We start from the raw sequence: 19,489 nt of genomic DNA, 5'->3' as shown, positions 1-19,489 counted from the left end.
AGGACTGGCAGGGCACTAAGGGAAAAGGGCTTGGTAAGGATTTAAAGATAAAATTATTCAATACATAGAAACCACTTATATGTGACCTGGTAAATAGAGCATCTCAGCACAGAGTGGCTTCTAAGAAATTGACTTTCCTAAACATAAACCTTAGCCTAAATCTGGATAATAAATGGTCAAATTGCCATTAGAATTGTAATGTTACATTGTACTATCATAACTATTCTTAATTATAATTATTCATTTAATTCATATAATTATTCTACAATTTAGTGGCTAATTTATAAAGAGTCAATCTTATTACACTAAGATGAGAATTTAAATAGATTTCTTTTATGTTGATTATAAAATCAAGGTCACTTGTTTTTTAGGACACTGGATTCTAAGTTGTGCTACAAATATTTCATATTGAAATTTTTCACATAAAAGTGTCAATTCTTTTCACAAAGCCATCAGCACACATTATAAAAGACAGACAGTTCGGAAAGAAAGATGAATGTACTAAACTGTTTCCAGTAGAAATCAGCTCACAGGTCATTGAGAACCCCTCACCACAGTGACGTTCAGTGTGCTAAGGGAAAACAATTAAACCCAAATATAAGTTATATATGGTCCGGTGGACAAGACGTCGAAGGGAAAGAGGGAGAGATATTTTATCCGGTGTGGAACAGGACCACCAGTGAGACTAGCAGTGGGCATCTGTGTGTGCATTTCGCATTAATGCCAATTTGCAGCACATTCCATAAGTAACCAGGCAGATTAATCATGGTTAACAGGACATCATTTTGATTTAACATGCATGCCATAAGAAAGGGAGTTTCCAACAGTGCTCTAGCACCTTGAGTGTAAAATTCAATTATCAAGATAAAGTGCGACTCGTTTGAGGACATTTACATCTGTGCTGTGTGAAAAATATAGTTAACTGTGAGCCGTCTGAGACCATTGGCTGTTAATGTTCAAGTGACGGACTTGGATAGTCAAGAACATTCCACAAACTCAAGTGCTTCAGGTGGTTGGGGAGATATTCTGACTGTAAGATAATATGAGTGTGTTTGTGTGTATGGTTATACGTACACGTATGAGTGTGTGGCTGTGCGTGTATGCCTGGGTGTGTGCAAATACATAAAGACCAAACATGACATAGCCATCACCTTGCCTCACATATGCTGCTTTGGTCTGGCTGCAGTCTGCAATGATCTGTCTGCAATACATCTGCCTGGGTGTCTCGCTCTCTCTGTGGAGGTATTCACCCCCCTTGGTGCCAGTAGCAGAGTCTGCATCTAACCACGACGGTTCTGGGCACACTGAGAAGACACACGTGGCACTGTTGCTGGAGGGTGGAGACCAGCCAGAGCTTTACGGTCTCTAACTCTGTGTGTGTGTGTGTGTGTGTGTGTGTGTGTGTGTGTGTGTGTGTGTGTGTGTGTGTGTGTGCGTGCATTCATGCATACAGTTGAAAGAAGTGCACAAAAACTACGTCTCAGAATTTCCTAGTGAAAAGTGAATGCACTATTTCAGCAGATGCTATTTTAGCACGTTGTGTATTACTGGCACTGTATGAATAATACAAAAAATATATACAATAAAATACTTTTCAGAATCTCAAGTGTTCATATTAGATCTAGTGTAAACAATTATTCTCAATGCACTGTAGATGAATTGGGCTGAAAGGGCCATATGTTCAAGCCAAGCTCATTCAGACTGCCTCCAAAGTTCCTTCACAGTGTACAGACTAAGACATAATAACATCATAATATCCAACAATTATACTGAAACAATGTGGCATCCAACACATATATACAACACCATCGAAGGCCTGTAGAAATGACGGCTGAAGACTGGCCGCAAACTGCAAAAAGGAAATGACACGCGCTGCATTTGCAGCGTTGCACCTACAACATGGTTTGACGTACAGGAGAGCTTAAGCATCAGAGTGACAGAGCAGCACGGAGAGAACGACAGGACCAGGATTGAGAGAGGGAGAAAGAGAGAGAATTAGAGAAGCATAGAGACCACACTGGTAACAGTTGTATTACACGCCCACACACTGACACATCAAGAGTGAAAGAAAGCAAACACCTACACACATCAACCTCCTGAGCCCAGACATAGTTACTCCACTGGCATGGCTCTTTAGATCACTCCCTCCCTCTCCCACTCCATCGCTGCTGCTCTTAGCCTCACTTCATATTCCTTATTCTTCCTTCCTTCTGCTTCTTTTCTTTTTACTTCCCCTCCTCTCCCTCCACCTCTCTCTCTCTCTCTCTCTCTCTCTCTCTCTCTCTCTCTCTCTCCCTCTCTCTCCCCTCTCTCATTTCAGATGTCGCCACGGAGACCCTGCCTGGAGTCACTGGCTGGGAAAATCCCCACAATTGCCCTGATAATCGCTCCGTCCCCAGTGCCGGGAAAATAAATAAATATACACAACTCAGACCATTTCCTCAAATACTGCCAAACACGACATACCAATCTGGCCCAAACTCTCTCGCCTCTACCATCTGCCTGTCTCACACCGTGTCTGTCTCTCCCTCTCCTACTCTTACTCTCATGTGCTGCCATCTCTTCCTTACTCTCCCTCTCTGCGTCTCTGCCTTCCTTTCTGTACTGCTACCTCTCACTGTCTCTTTCATCCTCCCTCAAATAGAGGTGGGAACGCTTCCAACTTTTCATTCTAGCCCAAAAAATCTATTTTTACCCATCCTCTCCCACTGCGTTGGTGTGCAGGGAGACGTTTTGCGAAAGAGGGAGATAGAAAGAGAACTCAGGAGCACCGGGTTCAGGCCGGCTGGAGCTGAAATGCATGCGCAGACACACACACACACACACACACACACACACACACACACACACACACACAAGCATACATACACTACAGCAAGTTAGGGAGAGGAGCCTTGAACAAAAGGATCATTTATTACGTGCAGAAAAGGGGAGGGGGGGGGGGGGGGGGGGGCTGGAGGTTGTGCCTGCATTGGCCCAACGCTGGGTTGGCCCCCTTTCAACATTCACAGCCAGTGCGCTACATTCCCTCCCAACGCCACAGCCACGCTGTCGACTTAATGTGAAAAGCTCACACACTTGCTTACTGCTGAGAAAAGAGGCAGTTCGATTGCTCTGCTCATACACAGGGCAGAAGCTGCCTTTTAAAATCTGATCTGGTCTCCCTAACTCGAACACTGATGTTAATCTTCACATGAGAAACCTAAAAGCTGATTTCAAGTCATTGGAACATTACGCTTCATGCCACACATGCAAGAAGCTGACATAGAATCCCACAAACTCACACACACACAAAATTCAAATGAACGCTTCAAATAACAAAAGGAATTCGAACTGAAATACACAGCTTGTGGCTCAAAACCAACAGGAACACTCTGTCATTTATCCAGTAATTTAAAAAACTTTTAAGTGCTTGAGTAATTCTCCTGAAGGCCATCCTTTGTGTGACTCAAATAAACATTTTATTTGCTCTCAAATACCAAAACTGAGTTTCTCAAACCCGCACCAGAATCAACGACTGTAAAGTCCGCAATAGAGAACTTGCTATGGCTTTCTAATCAGCACAGTTGGCAAGGCCATGCTGAGTAGACAGGTGACATCTGTACCCTGCAGCACCAGGTGGTCATGAATAAAGTGAGTACAAGAGAGCGCCATAGCCTCATATAGTGTCAATAAGCAATAGATCATTTTCAGTCTTTTTACCACAAGCTGTTATTCGCTGGAGAAAAACAAAGGGCAACCAGCAAAGGCATTGAGAAGGAGTCGAACAAAGAACTGTGTGCCTGAAAAGAACAACACGATCCTGTGAAGCTTTTTCCTGTTTTTTATTAATCACTTCTCGATCATGTTAAAAGTTCAGAGGCACAGTGACACTGCTTTTTGAGCAACACCTAATGCATTTCACAGGACCAGAAGCACTTATTTAAAGAAGATGGTTAACTTGGAGTGCCCCTTACCTGTACCATCTTTGCTGCTGCTGCTGCCTTGGTGAGAACGTAGCTCCTCTGACTTGAAGAAGTCAATGCTAGCGTAGGTGTTGAGGTTTGAAGTGCTGCTGCTAGGACCTACCATCCCTCCAACACCTCCAGCGGCTCCAGTAGCAAAAACGGATGAGAGGTGTCGCGTTGCGGGCGTTTGGGCAGCAGTCTGCACATCTACAGAGGGATGTAGGCTCTCCTTGGTCGCCAAGTCTAAGTCAATGTAATTGAGGCCTTGCTCCATAAATGAAGCCTGGGTGGTAGGTAGGCTAATTAACCCAGAGTTGGCGTACTGAGGTGAGGAGGAGTCAAGCGTGGTGCTGCTGCTCCACAACGTGCCATCTAACCCAAGTCGGCGCGCCATGACTTGGGTGTGTTCACTAAATACAGACATGGAGGAAGAGGAGCTCACGGGGCACGAGGACAGGGAGGAAGGAGGGAGGAACGTTTCAGAGCAGTGTCGGCGGCGACCTTGAGGATCTGCCCGAATGACCTTTGCACCGTGATCCGGATTGAGGCCTTTGGATGGTGGAAAGTCTAAATTAAGGCCCAGGGTGGGACTTATGGCTTCAGGCCTGTCAGTCAAGGTGGCTTTAGGTGAGGTGGTGCTGGTAGTGGCACCGGAGCACAGACCAAAGGCCATTTCTGTGTAGTCTGCACACTCAACGGGGGAGTCCCCGGACTGACAAACCGACGAGAGTCCGGCACGCCCCATTTCTGCTTCAGGTTCTTCCTCATTCTGAGGGGTTGATCTCAGCTCGCCCCAGGTTTTGGGCGCTGCCGCAGGTGGAGTTGGGGGGGTAGGAAAAGAAGGGAAGCCGAGCGGAGTGAGGGACAAGGATGAAGACGAAGGGGATGGAGAGGCTCCCAGCTCCATGTTGACGTACTCTGAGGCAGAAGGTGGGGGGATGGTAGAGGGGCTGCAAGAAAGAGGTAAGAACCCAGCAACACAGGAAGACGGCCTGGGCAACGGGCAGTGGGAGGCCGGAGGGATGGAGCCAACTTGCCTAAGTCCTCTCATTGTACTGACCCCTCCTCTGCTGCTTATCTCACTCTTGAACTCAATGCTGACATACTCACCTGGGCTTTTGGGCTCAGGTGGGAGCGGGGTTTCACGGACTCTTGGCAGGGTGTTGGCCTTCGAGACATCCACAAACAGGCTGAGAGGTCGGTTCCTCTGGTTCAGTCCATGTCTGCCTACCCCAGACCCTCCCCGCCTGGGCTGCATAGACCCAGCATCCTTCACATGAGCCCCTGCCACTGCCCTCGTTGCCTGGGCGAGCTTATCCTCACTCTCCCCCAAACTCTCACTGCTGGCTGAACTGGAGGAGTATGATGAGGAAGAAAGAGACAGATGCTGTCCTACCCTAAGTTCTTGACACTGAGAGCTGGCCCTACCGCTGCCATGACCTTGACCATCACCATTTCCACTACCAGTACCCAGAAGTTTTCCTCTCCCAGGACCGTCTTCAAAACGGGTAGGAGTGTTGTGTTTATAAGAGCGGGGGAGAGAGTAGTATGAGTATACCATTTTAGGAGGAGGTTGCTGGGGGTGCTGGTTGGATGCAGCGAGGGACTCGTGAGGAGGTGGCGTGCTGCTAGCCGAGCGGACACTGATAGGTGACATGTTCATATAATCACTGCCAGCTTTACTGTCTGCACTGCTGTTGGCAACCCATGCTGCTGGGACCCCACGCTGGTCTGGAGAACAGCTGCTGTTGGGGGACATCATCATGTAGCCGTCTGTGCCCGCAGTGGGGAAACGAATTTGTTGAGGTGCCGAGATGCTGTTGTTGGGAGTCATGGCCATGTAATCATCGGTTGGTTTAGAGTCAGAGTCTGACACGGACGTGGACAGCGAGTGAGAGAGGGATGCTGGAGAAGCAGTCACTCCTGGTAACATAGACATGTACCCGTTGTCAACTGCCCCATTACCACTACCAGTAACAGATCCACCTGGCACACTACTTCCTGTTTCTGCTTTGGCTTCTGCAGCTATATCCAGATACCCAGTTCCAGCAGGGGTCGTTTCTGAGTCCTGACGTGAGCTGAAAGACTCGCGGCTGGTGCTTCGGGACATGACGGCGTAGTCGTCTTCCTCAGCCTCCACATCTCGTCCCCTGCGGTGAGGGGTAAGCCTCTCCAGAGGCATGGGGGGCAAAGAGGCCCTTTTGCTCACGAGCCTACGTTCGGCTTCGCACTCACGGCTAGAGGAGCGTCGCAGCAGCCTTCTGGTCTGAGGCAAGGAGTTCTGTGACGGTAGTGATTTGGATGGTCCTCTCTGGGCCATGAGGATGTAATTAGTTGTCTCGTCCCCAAGGGATTGCCCACCTGAACTACCAGCAGATCCCCCCTGAGACAGCAGCGAGTGCTCTCCTGGACTGGAGCCATATTCATCCGAGGAACCGCAGTCACTGAGGGAACCTGAAACAGAGGGCTGGCAGAGAGGAATTTGACTGTAGGTGCCTCCGTTTCCCCCACCACTGCCTCCAGCCGTCCCAGTACCCATGCTCCCATACTCAGACCCTTGACCTGAGCTAGAGGACGTGTTCTGGCCAGGTGACGGGGCTGGGGTGGAGATAGATCTCATCAAAGCATGCTGAGCTTTAACTGGGGTCGGGGCACGTACAGACGTAGACCTGAGGATGGGCGTGCTGGAGCAGGACCCGTTTGTGGTGGGACTCGAACTGGAGGCCACTCCTCCTGATCCTACACTGACTCCCTCTTCCACTTTTCCTCCATCGCTGGCAGTGCGAGCCCTGGGAAAGCCATGCCGAGGTGTGGGGGATGCATTGTTGCTACTGCCACCTCCTCCTCCATTGCCCCCAGGGGGCTCTGTGCGTGGCCGTCTCATGAACCCCACCTGGCTGGGTGGAGGATTAGGGTGGTGGCGGCGAGACGGGACGCTGATTGGATTAGACGCAGTAGCACCACCCCCTCCCCCAGCTGTAGCGGACTGTGACTTACTACGCTGGCGAAACTCTTCGCTAAGCGCCTTCATGGCTTCAAGGAGGGTCTCGTGCATGTTCTGCGCCACAACAGAGTCCTCCACCTGCATCCAGAACTCTCCGGGGCCAGTCACTGCTGATCTACCCACTTCCACAAAGAAAAAGTTCTCTGAATGGCCACAGCGCCTCACGTTCATCAGCTGCAGCACAACAGCGGCAGCGTCCGAGTTGAGCTTGACAAAGTTGACGGTCTTGTCCGTCAGGCAGAGGCGGTAGATGCCCACTAGGTTTTTGGCCTGGCCCAGGCCTTTGGGCCAAACCTTAACTTGCCAGACCTCCTTAAATGCAGGTCCTGGGGTGGGAACTCCATAGTCTCCGGTATTACCATCACATAGTGCTTTACCTGCAAAAGACAATAGAAAAAAACTGTTACCTATAAACATATGTAAGTTAGGTAAGACAAACATATATACATACTTGGTTGTATCAAAATTATTTTATCATAGGTATCACAAATGAATCTCCACAGTGATATTATTTTTAAATGCTCAGACTTAAAAAATTACTGTCTGTAAACTCGACATGCTTCTGAAATACCAGACATGTACCAGAGTCTGCAGATTTTTCCCCTCTGGTTTTCAATACTGCATACATAATAGAGGGAGTGGTAACAAGAGGGACAAAGATCATTAATACGTAGCCTACACAAACACACAGACCACAGCTAACACACCTGCAGTGATAGAGCTAAGAATTACACTGTTGGTCGAAGGCAAATATATCTCACATTTGGTTCCTTGTATCCAGGTAGGTCTACTGCTTGACATTTATCGCCTATGGCGTGAACAGTCAGCAAATGCATGAGAAATCAGAGGCTCTCAGAAACAAACCGATCCTGTGAAACCAGGAAGCCCCGAAAACCAAAATGACCTTCCAGCTCGTCTCGACTGCTGCGTGGAGGTAAAGGAGAGACAGCAAGCATTCCTGCACCGATACACCTCCTGCAGTTAGGCAAGCCTGGTGCACTGATCAACCAGCTCTATGGAAAACTCCTGAGCCAGCTCTTCTCTATGCACGCACACCACAAGCGCTGACTGACATCACCACACGGTCCACCTCCACCACCAGAATGATGCTGCCTGCATGTTCCACTTCAGCACCCCCCCCCCCTTCCACCCCCACCACATTCAAATCCCACCTGCATGGAAAAACTATGCAGCACATTTCAGAGAAAAACAGCAACAAAAAATAATACAAATTTGTGTGTGTGTGTGTGTGTGTGTGTGTGTGTGTGTGGGGGGGGGGGGGGGGGGGGGGTTGATGGGGAGACAAGCTAGCTGTTCTGCATATTTCACCTGAGCATTCCAGCATAACAAACACAGGAAAAATTTGTAGTTGCTCTAATATTATACACTCGGAATATATTCAACTACTGTTCAACATATATCAAATTTCACTACATCTAAAACATTATTGTTTTTATTTTTGTATTTAAGTAATAACAGAGCAGACATTTTCCAACACTTTGAACGTTTCCTGTCCAGAGTACATCCTACGCTGGCACTGTACTCCACATTTACCGTTCTCTTGTTCTGTTAAAGATATATGAATGACAACCAGCCCCAAAAGCACCTGTTCAGTAAGTGGAAAAATTACATAATGATATTAGCAAAAAGCCGTTACAGCGACACCTGATATGTTCTCTCTTGCTCTTTCTGCACACTGTCGTTTTTCTCATATAGCAGTGTGTAGTTTGTCTGTATGTGATGAAGCATATCATTACAAGTGCTCATCTAACGTCTGCCACCAGAATACGTAATCATATACATAATGTGTATTTATGTCTGAAGGCATGCTTCTGTGTGAGCTGTTTCACTGTGTAATAACTGCACCTCATGACTTAGTTGGGATATCTGTGTCTCTAAGAGATGGGTTATGAGAGTCTATTGTGTGCTGCTTGTTGACATAATATAATTAAAAGCATTGTGTTTTCACCCATTTATGTGTATGATCTTGCTTCAACTCTTTGTCGTTATTAACTTCAACTGGAACTCAAGACTGTAACAGAGTGAGAAACACTAACAGAAAGGATCTGTCTAGCATAAACTTAAACTCATGTGCGCATCTGTGTGGGTGTGTGCTCGTCTGTGTGCAAGTGTGTGTGTGTGTGTGTGGTCAAATGTTTAGTATTTTCGAAATTCTGCCCTCTGAAAATCTTTCAGAAACACACAATATTTCGAAATCCATTGTTTGTGTTTCTGTGCCGCGGAACGTGTGTTGTGCAGGACTGAGAGTGAAACACAATCGCAACCATATGGAGGAACTTGTAGCGCAGCACAAGACCACAGGGGCAGCCCGCTTAAAGCTCTGACTCACCACTCCACTGCCCCTCTCACAACGTTAGCAGACTCCCAAAATGGCAAACCTGGTTCACAGTTCCTTTTCCCTTTAAACTGAAGGAGATGTTAGGATATTTTGGTAGTCCTCACACATTCACATGAATTAATTATATAGAAATGCTATTTTCAGAATAATTCTCAAAAACCAATAAGAGACTAATTGTTTTGAGGGGTTTTAATGTAAGTGGTTATGTTCATAATAGAATTAGGGGTAAGGTTTTTGTTATTTCATGACCACACTATACACAGCTAAATCCAATGTATCCACACTAAATCCAATGTACATTAATGCATAACACAGACTGTGTATATACATACATTTAAGTATGTCCATGTTGTTTGTGACTGCATGAAGCTGGTAGTCAACATTAGATGTGTTATGAAACAAAGCTGCACACATATTTAATAGTCTGTGTCCACCCCCCTCACTCCCAGCTGAGCTGTCCTTAGACATACACAGAACAATGTGATTTTAAAAGCTTACAGACGGACAGAAGGAGAAAGCAAGATGAAGCAATATTGAGTGATTTGTGAGTTGGAGTGATTTGTGAGTTGGAGGGATTTGCGAGTTGGACAGGACAGAAGAAGGAAAGAGAGAGAGAGAGAGAGAGAGAGAGAGAGAGAGTGACTGAGAGAATAACAATTTTGGTAAATAATGGAAAGTCCAAATTAAACCTCAGGTCTCAAAGAGAAGACCTCACACACACACACACACACACACACACACACACACACACACACACACACACACACACACACACTATGTCTCCATGGCATTTTAAAGGAGCCTCTTGACAGCATGTGCCTTTTCTACCTAATGAATGCTTACTTCAAATCCATTTTGCATAAGCACACAGCACTGCAGTCTTTCAGAGTCTTTGATCTAAGAACACACCATGCCACAAGTGCCTTCCTTACACAACACCATGACAGATCTAACCTAGGAGCAACTGGATCTAATCATAACCGGGGTGGGGGTGGTGGTGGTGGGGGGGTGTCACAGCTGACCACCAATCTTAAAATTTTATAGCTGTTTTAGCTGGAAATCTGAACAAAAGGGAAAAAAGCCGGACAAAAAAAACACATCCTCCCTAGATACTGTGAATGACAAAACGCTACAAAAACGCAAATCATTTTGGAATTCATGTCACAGGGTGTGTTTAAGAGCTATTATGTCCTCCATTAAATATCATTATGAAGTCCCCATAAAAGCCTAGTAATATGTACGCTTGCTCACAAATGGTTGTTTTCCACAAACTGTGACCAAAAAGGATGAGTCTTAAATATCAGTAATGATACATGTTGTGTAAGGCAAGACAAAATGTGCCTGCTAAACAATATTAAACACAGCACTTTTTCTATCCTTAATTTAGTCCAGATATATTTATTATAGAGTACAATCTTATAACTTAAAAAAAATACATATGAACATATGCATGTGCATTTTAATGAGCCTTAAGATCAATTACAGAATTGTCAAATTTCTCATAAACTATTTTCCCTTGAGGTAATAAACGTTGATGAAAAAAAAAACTGTGATTAGCTGTAATAGAAATGAAGTTCAATCTTCAGTTCAATCAACAAATGCTTTAACTAAGTAAGTTAGGGCTGAAACGATTCCTCGAGAAACTCAATTACCAAAAATCATGCGAATGTTTTTCATTGAAGTTTCATTTAAACTACATATATATATTATATTATATATATTATATAACTACATATCTGCGATATCGCCCCCATCGTGCATTGCACAAAAAATGTGTAAAACGACAACCCGGATACTAAATACTAGCTGAATACAGGCTTGCTAACAACAAAAATGTGAAAGCATACCAAAACAACATCAATGCGTGGTGATATTGTGTTCTTCCACAGCAGGGCCAGAGGAAAATTCGAAGGAGACAAAATCACTATTTCTAAAAAATGTTTCCGCATTGTCATGAATCATGAAGCAAGTGGCGAAGATGCCATGAACACCCTCTCAGAATCCAGTATTTTGGTCGCAGTAAGGTCGGGCGGCTTGTAATGAAGGCGAGAGACAAATATGTTTACTTAACAGCACACTTCGAGACTGGCCAGTAGGTACCATCATGCTTGTGTTGTGACTGCAGATACAGGTGAGGTTCGTATAGCAGACTGCTCTGGAGGCCACGCAGTCATGTCCCTGCTGTTTTTACGGAAGGTTGGCCATCTACGTGAGACTTCAAAATTGTTGTTTGTTTATTTTCTCATCATGTTTATTGGCAGAGACATTAACATTGTATTTGACGTTTCTGTGTGTATGCAATATGTATTATTATAAGTAGACTGGGGTAGGCTACGTCACACACAATTGTATTTTGAACAAATGAATGAATCCAATGAATGAACAAATAAGGGACTCACCTTGTGTACACTGGGGAACTAATAAACTGTGTTCTGCTCTGTGTTCTGAGAAATCTAGCTACTGTTTTCAAACATTTCAGACATTTGCCTTTCACACAAATGTTGAGGGCCACTGTGAAGGTTAGGGAAGGAAGATGATGGTAAACAACGTTCTTTTTCCTGGTTTATATTTTCACGTGTGTAAACCATTTTGTGTGTAAACTGTTTTGGGTTTGCTATTCATATAATCAGTGCACAGTCTACAGTGACTACAACAACAACAAAACATCACTCAGCAAAGCAATAAGCTTAATCGAAATAATGTTGTTCACATGTGAATGGAAATGTGGTCACACACACACACACACACACACACACACACATTGGGCAAAGCCAACACAACCCTGGTTCATATGCAACAGACACACACAACCCTGGATCATAGGCAACACACACGCACCGTGCGAAGCCGAGAAGAGGCTGGTTCATAGGCAGCACACACACACACACACACACACACACACACACACACACACACACACACACACACACTGACACTGGTTCATAGTGGTGTATTTCTGTGCGACAGCTCTGCACTTCTTTTCCCCTTGCGTCTACATGGCAGTAATAATCACCACCGCTGGCTTACATTAAGTCTGGGATTAGTGCTCAGCCTGCAATTCCTTGCTGTGTCTTGGTGGTGTACCCCACACACACAACGTTTTGTGTAGTGGGACTGTAGAGTGTGTTTCTTCTGGTCACCTGATGAACTAGATCTATCTGATGTCAGCTGGCAGACATATCGACAGGGCGTGGCCCATTAGGTATTGCGAGGGCCTGTTCTGCACATGCGTGTGCACACTCACGACCATGCACTCTCACATGCACACACACACAGAAATAGGTCACAAACAACAGTGTAATTGAGTGTGGCTAGGTCAGTGAAAAAAAGATACTGTACTCACAACTCACACACACATTTGAGGGGATTCATGATATCTACACTTCAGACTGACCCAGCTTGCTATGACAGATTCACAAACCAGACAAGGCTGGTCTAGCGTGGCTCAGCTGTATCTAGAACCAATCTGAGAGTTTGTCCTGATATCAGTCGTTGAACCAGGTTTCAGTTTTTAAGCTGTGTGTGTGTGTGTGAAGCCAGAGATGATGGGGAGAGGGAGTGAGGGGGTGATCAGGGTGCAGACTCTGTTACATAAGTCCTGTTTGGTGTGCACAGAGATGATGAGGCAATAACAATAACTGCAAACAAAAAGAAAAAAAAATCAATACACTGTCAAAAGGAAATGACTTGAATAAAAACCACAAAGAACCTGAATTAATAATCAGACTGAAATGGTGCACTATATCAAAGTCAAGATCGATACAGCTGAGGGCCAGCAAGGACCTGCTGTTTACTAATCGCTGAAGAGAGAGAGAGGGAGAGAGAGAGAGAGAGAGAGAGAGAGAGAGAGAGAGAGAGAGAGAGAGAGAGAGAGATGTTTATGCGAGGGATTGTTTCTTAATGAGGACAAAATGCTATATTGAGGGCCAAAGTCCAGTTATGAGTGCTTTCAGCTACTCCTAAAGGACAAAGACGAGTCAGTGGCAAAGAAAAAGAAACAGCTGGGCATGTGTGTGTATGAGAGTAAGAAAAAGAAACAGCTGGGCATGTGTGTGTATGAGAGTAAGAAAGAGAAACAGAGAGAGCGGGAGTGTGTGTTTCATCCAGAATAAATAAAACCTGGGATCTGAAAGTCTCTCCTTAGCTGCCAAGTGTCCCTGTCTGTCTCACACTCCCGCCTCTTTCTCCCAACCGGACCCACTTACAAAGACACACACACACACACACACACATACAAACACACACACACAAAAACTGAGCTCCTTTTCACACATGTTTTTTGTTATCAGAGCACACAGAGAAACGCATACACGTTCATGCATTCACACACAGAAGCTGGCACTGTCCAAACCTCTCTGATGACTGCTGGTCAGAATCACCATGAACTTAGGCCTGTCTTTAATTTTCCATTCCACGTGTTGTATGAGGACACGGACTGCGGTACTGTTGATCTCAGAAACATGACAGTAGTAACGGAGTGGGAGAGCAGGAGAGGATCTGTTGTTTACCACCGAGACCTGGCAGAGTAAACCTAGTTCACTGTGACACACACACACACACATACACACACACTGCACTCTTCTGCCACTTTATAGTACACAGAAAGTACACAGAATACTCCCCTGACTCTCCAGGCTTGCTTTTACAGAGCTAGCACAACCACGCCCAGGCAGATCTACCTGTTGGTCTAGCAGTAGGCCTAATCAGAAGTAAAATCTCTAAAAAACCTCACACAATCAGCGGTGCTTCTAGGAGCAAGCCACTACGCTTCCCCACTGGGAACACCTACCGTTGTCTCTGCATCTCTGATTTCAGGAAGGGCCCCACAATATATGTGTGATTTGTGGGGAAAAAAACGTCATCTATCTAAACATCTCTTTGTAGAATCCTCATAGACTGACTGGATTAGTGGTCAGGTGGGTAAGGAGTGTGTAAGTTGTAAGGAGTGGGGCATGTGATTCTTGCTACTCGCACCACTCCCATACGAAGTTGAGCGCATTCTGGTATGTGTGCTTGGGTGTGATCCTGGTCATTAAACTGTGAAACCCCATTCAATCCCTTTACAGGCCGGTAATGCTATGAGAGATATTGAGGAACCCTCACAAAAGCAAACTACCCCTGGCATGAACAGTGGTCTATGGCACGTAGCGTGCTGTTTTCCAGACTCTGCACACACACTCACCGACCGCTTTATTGGTCACATCTGTCCAACTGCTCATTAACGCAAATGTCGCATCAGTCAATCACATGGCAGCAACTCATTGCATTTAGGCATGTAGACATGGCCAAGACGATCTGCTGCAGTTCAAATTGAGCATCAGAATGGTGCAGAAAGGTGACTTAAGTGACTTTGAAGGTGGCATGGTTGTTGGTGCCAGTTGTGCTGGTCTGAGTATTTCAGAAACAGCTGATCCACTGGGATTTTCACACACAACCAACTCTAGGGTTTACAGAGAATGGTCTGAAAAAGAGAAAATATCCAGTGAGTCGCAGATCACTGTACTTGAATGGCCTCCACAGTCACCAGATTTCAATCCAATAGAGCATCTATGCTATGAAGGATTAAAGCAGTTCTGAAGGCAAAAGGGGGTCCAATCCGGTACTAGCAAGATGTACCTAATAAAGTTGCCGGTGAGTGTATGTCTGACAGCAGGCTAGTAACCTAAACTCTGCGCAGGAGTTCTGAAATCTGGTTACCCAAGGAGGTGGCAGAGATGTCACCGGTTTGCAAAATCGGGTCATACCTTTTGAACGTGTTTACAAGAAAACGAATTGGCATGTTTACGCATGGAGGCTCTACACTGTTTGGCAATGTGGGTTTTTTGAGGGTCAAAGAGAGGATCTGAGTGGCACGATCTCCTGAGCATGGCCTGGGTCGGCTCCAGCCGCACACAAAGCCAAACACGTTTGGTCTCGAAGCTTCACAATGTCTGCACGGACATCATTTCCCAGAACCTCTCTTGCCCTAAAAGGGGCCTCAGCGAAAGCCTGACTGTTGCTTCCCTTAAAACTCAAGCTATTCATTTAATTGTACCTCAAAACAGTCTTCCTGGACAGCACTGGCAAGCAAGAAAAATCTCACGGGTTGCGATCAAAGGGACCCAGTGACCTCACGCTCCTCGGTGGCTATTATGAGACAGTCAAAAAATAAAAGTCCCACTCGTAATTCTGCCAATTAAAATGAGAGATTTCTGGTGGGGATGGAATGAGAGAATGAGGTTAGCTTTAGAGTGTCTGCATGTGTGTGTGTGTGCGCGCATGAACATTTGTGTGGTTTTGTTGTACATGAGTGTTAATGAAGCTGGGTAATCTACACAACAAGGGACTTAATTGACAGACAGACAAAACCTATCATCACCGTCCTGCGTAACTATGTTACAACACAATCATATCGTCTTATGTAACTGCAAAGTATACAGTGGCAGTTGACTCAACAGGCATACTAGTGAGACAGCACAAGACTATCCCAGTCACTGGACAGACTGCCAATACAAGGTCATTCAGGGGAAAGGGTATGTTTTAGTTGTGTCTGAGGACAAGACGTGCTGTAATGCAGTGCTGGCTGGGGTTAAACTATAGGAAATAGTCATGTAACAGGCACAAGCTTCTGTGATCCAGGCTATTACAGCAGATTTAGAAAGGAGTTAAAATAGCACGGGCCTCCCTCCTCTGTGTGTGGTAGAGAGAGACATTCACAGGGGCAATAATTACCATCACATTATGGAGATAAGCAAGACGTAGAAGAGTTTAACTTTTAAACACCAGCCACTGATTGAAATCTCCTTCACACATGTGAGCGTGCACACACACACACACACACACACACACACACACACACACACACACACACACACACACACACACACACACACACACACACACACACACACACACCTAGAGGCAGTGACAGCATAGTGGTGCAGTGTGATTGTAAATAAACTCAGCCCTCTGATGCTTTGCCATCATTTCACACAGTTGATATTTTGCACCTGATGTGCAGACACAGCAAAAGGAAACACAATTACTTGAATCTCAAATTAAATACAAATATATCATATATCTCAAATTAAATACAAATACGAATATATATATATATATATATATATATATATATATATATATATATATATATATATATATATATATATATATATATATATATATAATGTATGTAATGTATGTGTGTGTGTGTGTTCTGTGTGTGTGTATAACACCCTAACAGATTATGAGCTCACTACTCTGTGTGTGTGTGTGTGTGTGTGTGTGTGTGTGTGTGTGTGGACCAGTCAGATGGTGTGGACTGCTGTCCTCTGTCATGGCACCTCACAGCTGAACAAATACAGAGCACTGGAATATCTACCCTGCACTGTATGTCCTACACCAGGTCTTTCTGTACAAGTAAGCTTCCCAGGACCTACTTTGCTGAGTGTGTGTGCGTGTGTGTGTGTGTGTGTGTGTGTGTGTGTGTGTGTGTGTGTGTGTTCACGTGTGTGTGTGTGTGTGTGTGTGTGTGTGTGTGTGTGTGTGTGTGTGTGTGTGTGTGTGTGTGTGTGTGTGTGTGTGTGTACGTGCATGAATGTGTGTCTGGGTCTGTATTAGCACGAGTGTGTCTGTCAACACTTGGTTTCTGAACTACATTGTTCAGCATTGTTTAAACATGCTGGTTGAAAATGTTCCCTTCTTTTCCAAACTTTTCCACATATTAAACCCTCCAATAACTGTGGTCTCCATCCTCTAGCTGTGGTTGTAGAAGTAATAGGCAGAGGAAACTGAGCATCTAAGCTCCAGAAACCTTGTCAATGGGAAAATATTTGTCTATGTGCTTCACCTCACCCCCTACCCATAATTCAGTGTTCCTCTAGGTTCATGGGTGCAAATACCATACCATACCAGTACAGTGCAGAAGGCTATAGTACCATACACTATGTTACATGCCAAAGGCTCCATTTATCCCAGAAATGCTGGTTACTAGATGAACACTTTGATTGCTGGTTTCCTCTCCTTAAAACTAACTGCAATAAATGAAATTCAGATAACAGACGTTTCCTTGGTGTATATGAGTGAGACGTGTGCTCTTCTTGTAAGCTTGCAAGTAAGTGAACAACGGACTGAATGGATGGATGGATGGATGGATGGATGGATGGATGGATGGATGGATGGATTGATTGATTTGGGGGCAAATCACAAGCTCTGGTCATCAGTGTTACTAGCTCACCCAACATGAAGCAATTATAATTAAGATTAAATCACAACGACCGTCGTGATTTACACCTAAAATTAAAAAAGAGCAGGTCTTCACTAAACTCGCCTTTATATAACACACGACAGGTATATGCACACTGGCCTTAAGTTCGCATTTGCTGAACATGGGTCACATGGTTTATCAGCGATATCTCCTGAGGCCAAAGGCCGGTGAGGCGGGCAGATGGGTTGATTACGAGAGAGAGTCATCGTCACTGACCTTTTCACTGCTGTTTGCTCTGGGCTATCTGAAGGTCCGGTCCCTTACAAAATGCATAATAGCCGTGAGATTCTGAGTCATTTGACACAGTGCAGGCTAGCTCACACATGCCTTGTTGGAAATGGCATCTAACTCTGGCTTTACTGGGGCATGCGTTTCTGCTCAGGATACACACATTAAAGCGATTCTGGATACCGAACAGAAGCATTTGGCTACACACACTCCAACTTCATAAGCAAATAACTGTATTTGTGCACTCACTAATTACTTTGCGAGCTTTTGTGTGTATGAGTGGCAGCACAGTGCAAACAGAGGGGAAAAAAGCATGCACAAGTGTGTACTCTGGCACTGACTTCCAGACAAAAGTTCGGCTGTAGCAAAGAAGGCGAACACAAGTGAGAACGGGTTCTTCTGAAACACGGAGTCTTCTTCACGAAAATGTCTTGTTTGTTTGTTGTGCCGCTCTGGCGATGTTGTTAACTGTCTGAGGAAGTTATCTTCATTGAACGTCCACGATAAGCAATATCCTCCGCGTGGCGGCGCGGATAAGAAAGACCTCAAAACAACTTGCACATAGAGATTTGCAAATAGTTTTCCAATTTTCCAAAAATTGCATCTTTATATGAAATGCATATAAAGAAATGCGAGAAATAGGAAATCAGCAGTGACTAAAATGATCTTACACGACAGATCGGTTGCACTAAAAGCACACGTTTTATGGCGTGCAGTATTCGGTGCGGACGAGCTCCATAAAACAAGTGGGGCTTACGGTACATTACACCCTTCCACTGCAAACTCATAATCTTCGCACTCCTCTGAAATCCCACGTACTGTAAACAAAGTTAAAGAGGCCGTCAACACTTGCCACGTGAATTTAACTGCGCTGAACGTAGCACACGTGAGTGCGCCGCCGACGGAGTATGTGTGTGATTTTTGCACGCTTACTTTTGCACTGCAGGTCTACCATCGCTTGGTACCACCCGTCCTGGTCCGCCTCGCTCTCCGCCGCCACCGCGAAGCTCTCGGCGCGGGTGTACAGGACGATCATGTGCTTATTCTTCGAGTCGGCCCGTTTGTTGATGTTGAAGCACGTCTCCAGCACCAGTACCTTCTTGGGCACGGGCGCCTTTCCGCGAAATTTCTTCTCACTTTCATAATATTCGAGCCGGGCCGGGCCACGCTCCGAGGCTGCTCGCAGGACGAAGTATCGCCGGTGCATGGACTTCTGTTTGCGGAGATATCCGCTTCTCCGAACATCCTCGTAGGTTGAGGGTTCGGCTGCCTGGTTCTCCATGGTTCCGGCAGATAGGGCTCGTTTGTCCTTCACCGGTAAGTTTAACCGAACTAGGTAACCACAAAAATATCTCTGATCCCCCTCTCTCCCTTCAGAAAAGTCATTTACGCAAGGGGAGAGAGGTTCGTGCAGTTTTTCCCCCTTTCCAAAAATAATGTCATTAGCTAAATGGAGCGTTTTCCTGCACGAGCTGGACCGCGCGAGCGCACAGCCGTACAGACCTGCACACGCGGCGCCGTCTGCAAGTAACTGCGTCCTAGTCTATTTACTAGCCCGAGTAGTTAAATCCCATTACTGTAGCTACAATACGATACAGCCCTACTGCTCCCCGCCTCTAAATCCTAGCACACGGTGCTACTGTGGGCCTGTCACTTATCGTCCCTCTGTAGTTAAGAGTGTGTGAGAGCAGAGACGGGTAGAGAGG

General features: G+C 45.5%; 1 protein-coding gene across 2 annotated transcripts in view; it reads right to left on the bottom strand.

The window, feature by feature from the left end:
• Positions 1-19,481, bottom strand: part of LOC143488536 (insulin receptor substrate 1-B) — a 32,354-nt gene extending 12,873 nt beyond the window's left edge. The window contains exons 1-3 of one of the 2 annotated variants that reach the window (XM_076987306.1): positions 18,717-18,849; positions 18,541-18,601; positions 3,957-7,328 (exon numbers count right to left, since the gene is read on the bottom strand). In XM_076987306.1, coding sequence (XP_076843421.1) covers positions 3,957-7,328; positions 18,541-18,571 — 3,403 coding nt within the window. In that variant the 5' untranslated portion in view covers positions 18,572-18,601; positions 18,717-18,849. Of the gene's footprint in view, positions 1-3,956; positions 7,329-18,540; positions 18,602-18,716 lie in introns of both variants that reach the window. The other variant, XM_076987305.1, reaches the window with a different exon arrangement.
• Between the last annotated feature and the right edge of the window lie 8 nt (positions 19,482-19,489).

Source organism: Brachyhypopomus gauderio, unplaced genomic scaffold, assembly GCF_052324685.1.
Source record: "Brachyhypopomus gauderio isolate BG-103 unplaced genomic scaffold, BGAUD_0.2 sc52, whole genome shotgun sequence".
Classification (NCBI taxonomy): Eukaryota; Metazoa; Chordata; class Actinopteri; order Gymnotiformes; family Hypopomidae; genus Brachyhypopomus; species Brachyhypopomus gauderio.
The sequence above is the reverse complement of the archived record's forward strand: the minus strand, read 5'-3'. Positions and strand labels throughout refer to the sequence as shown.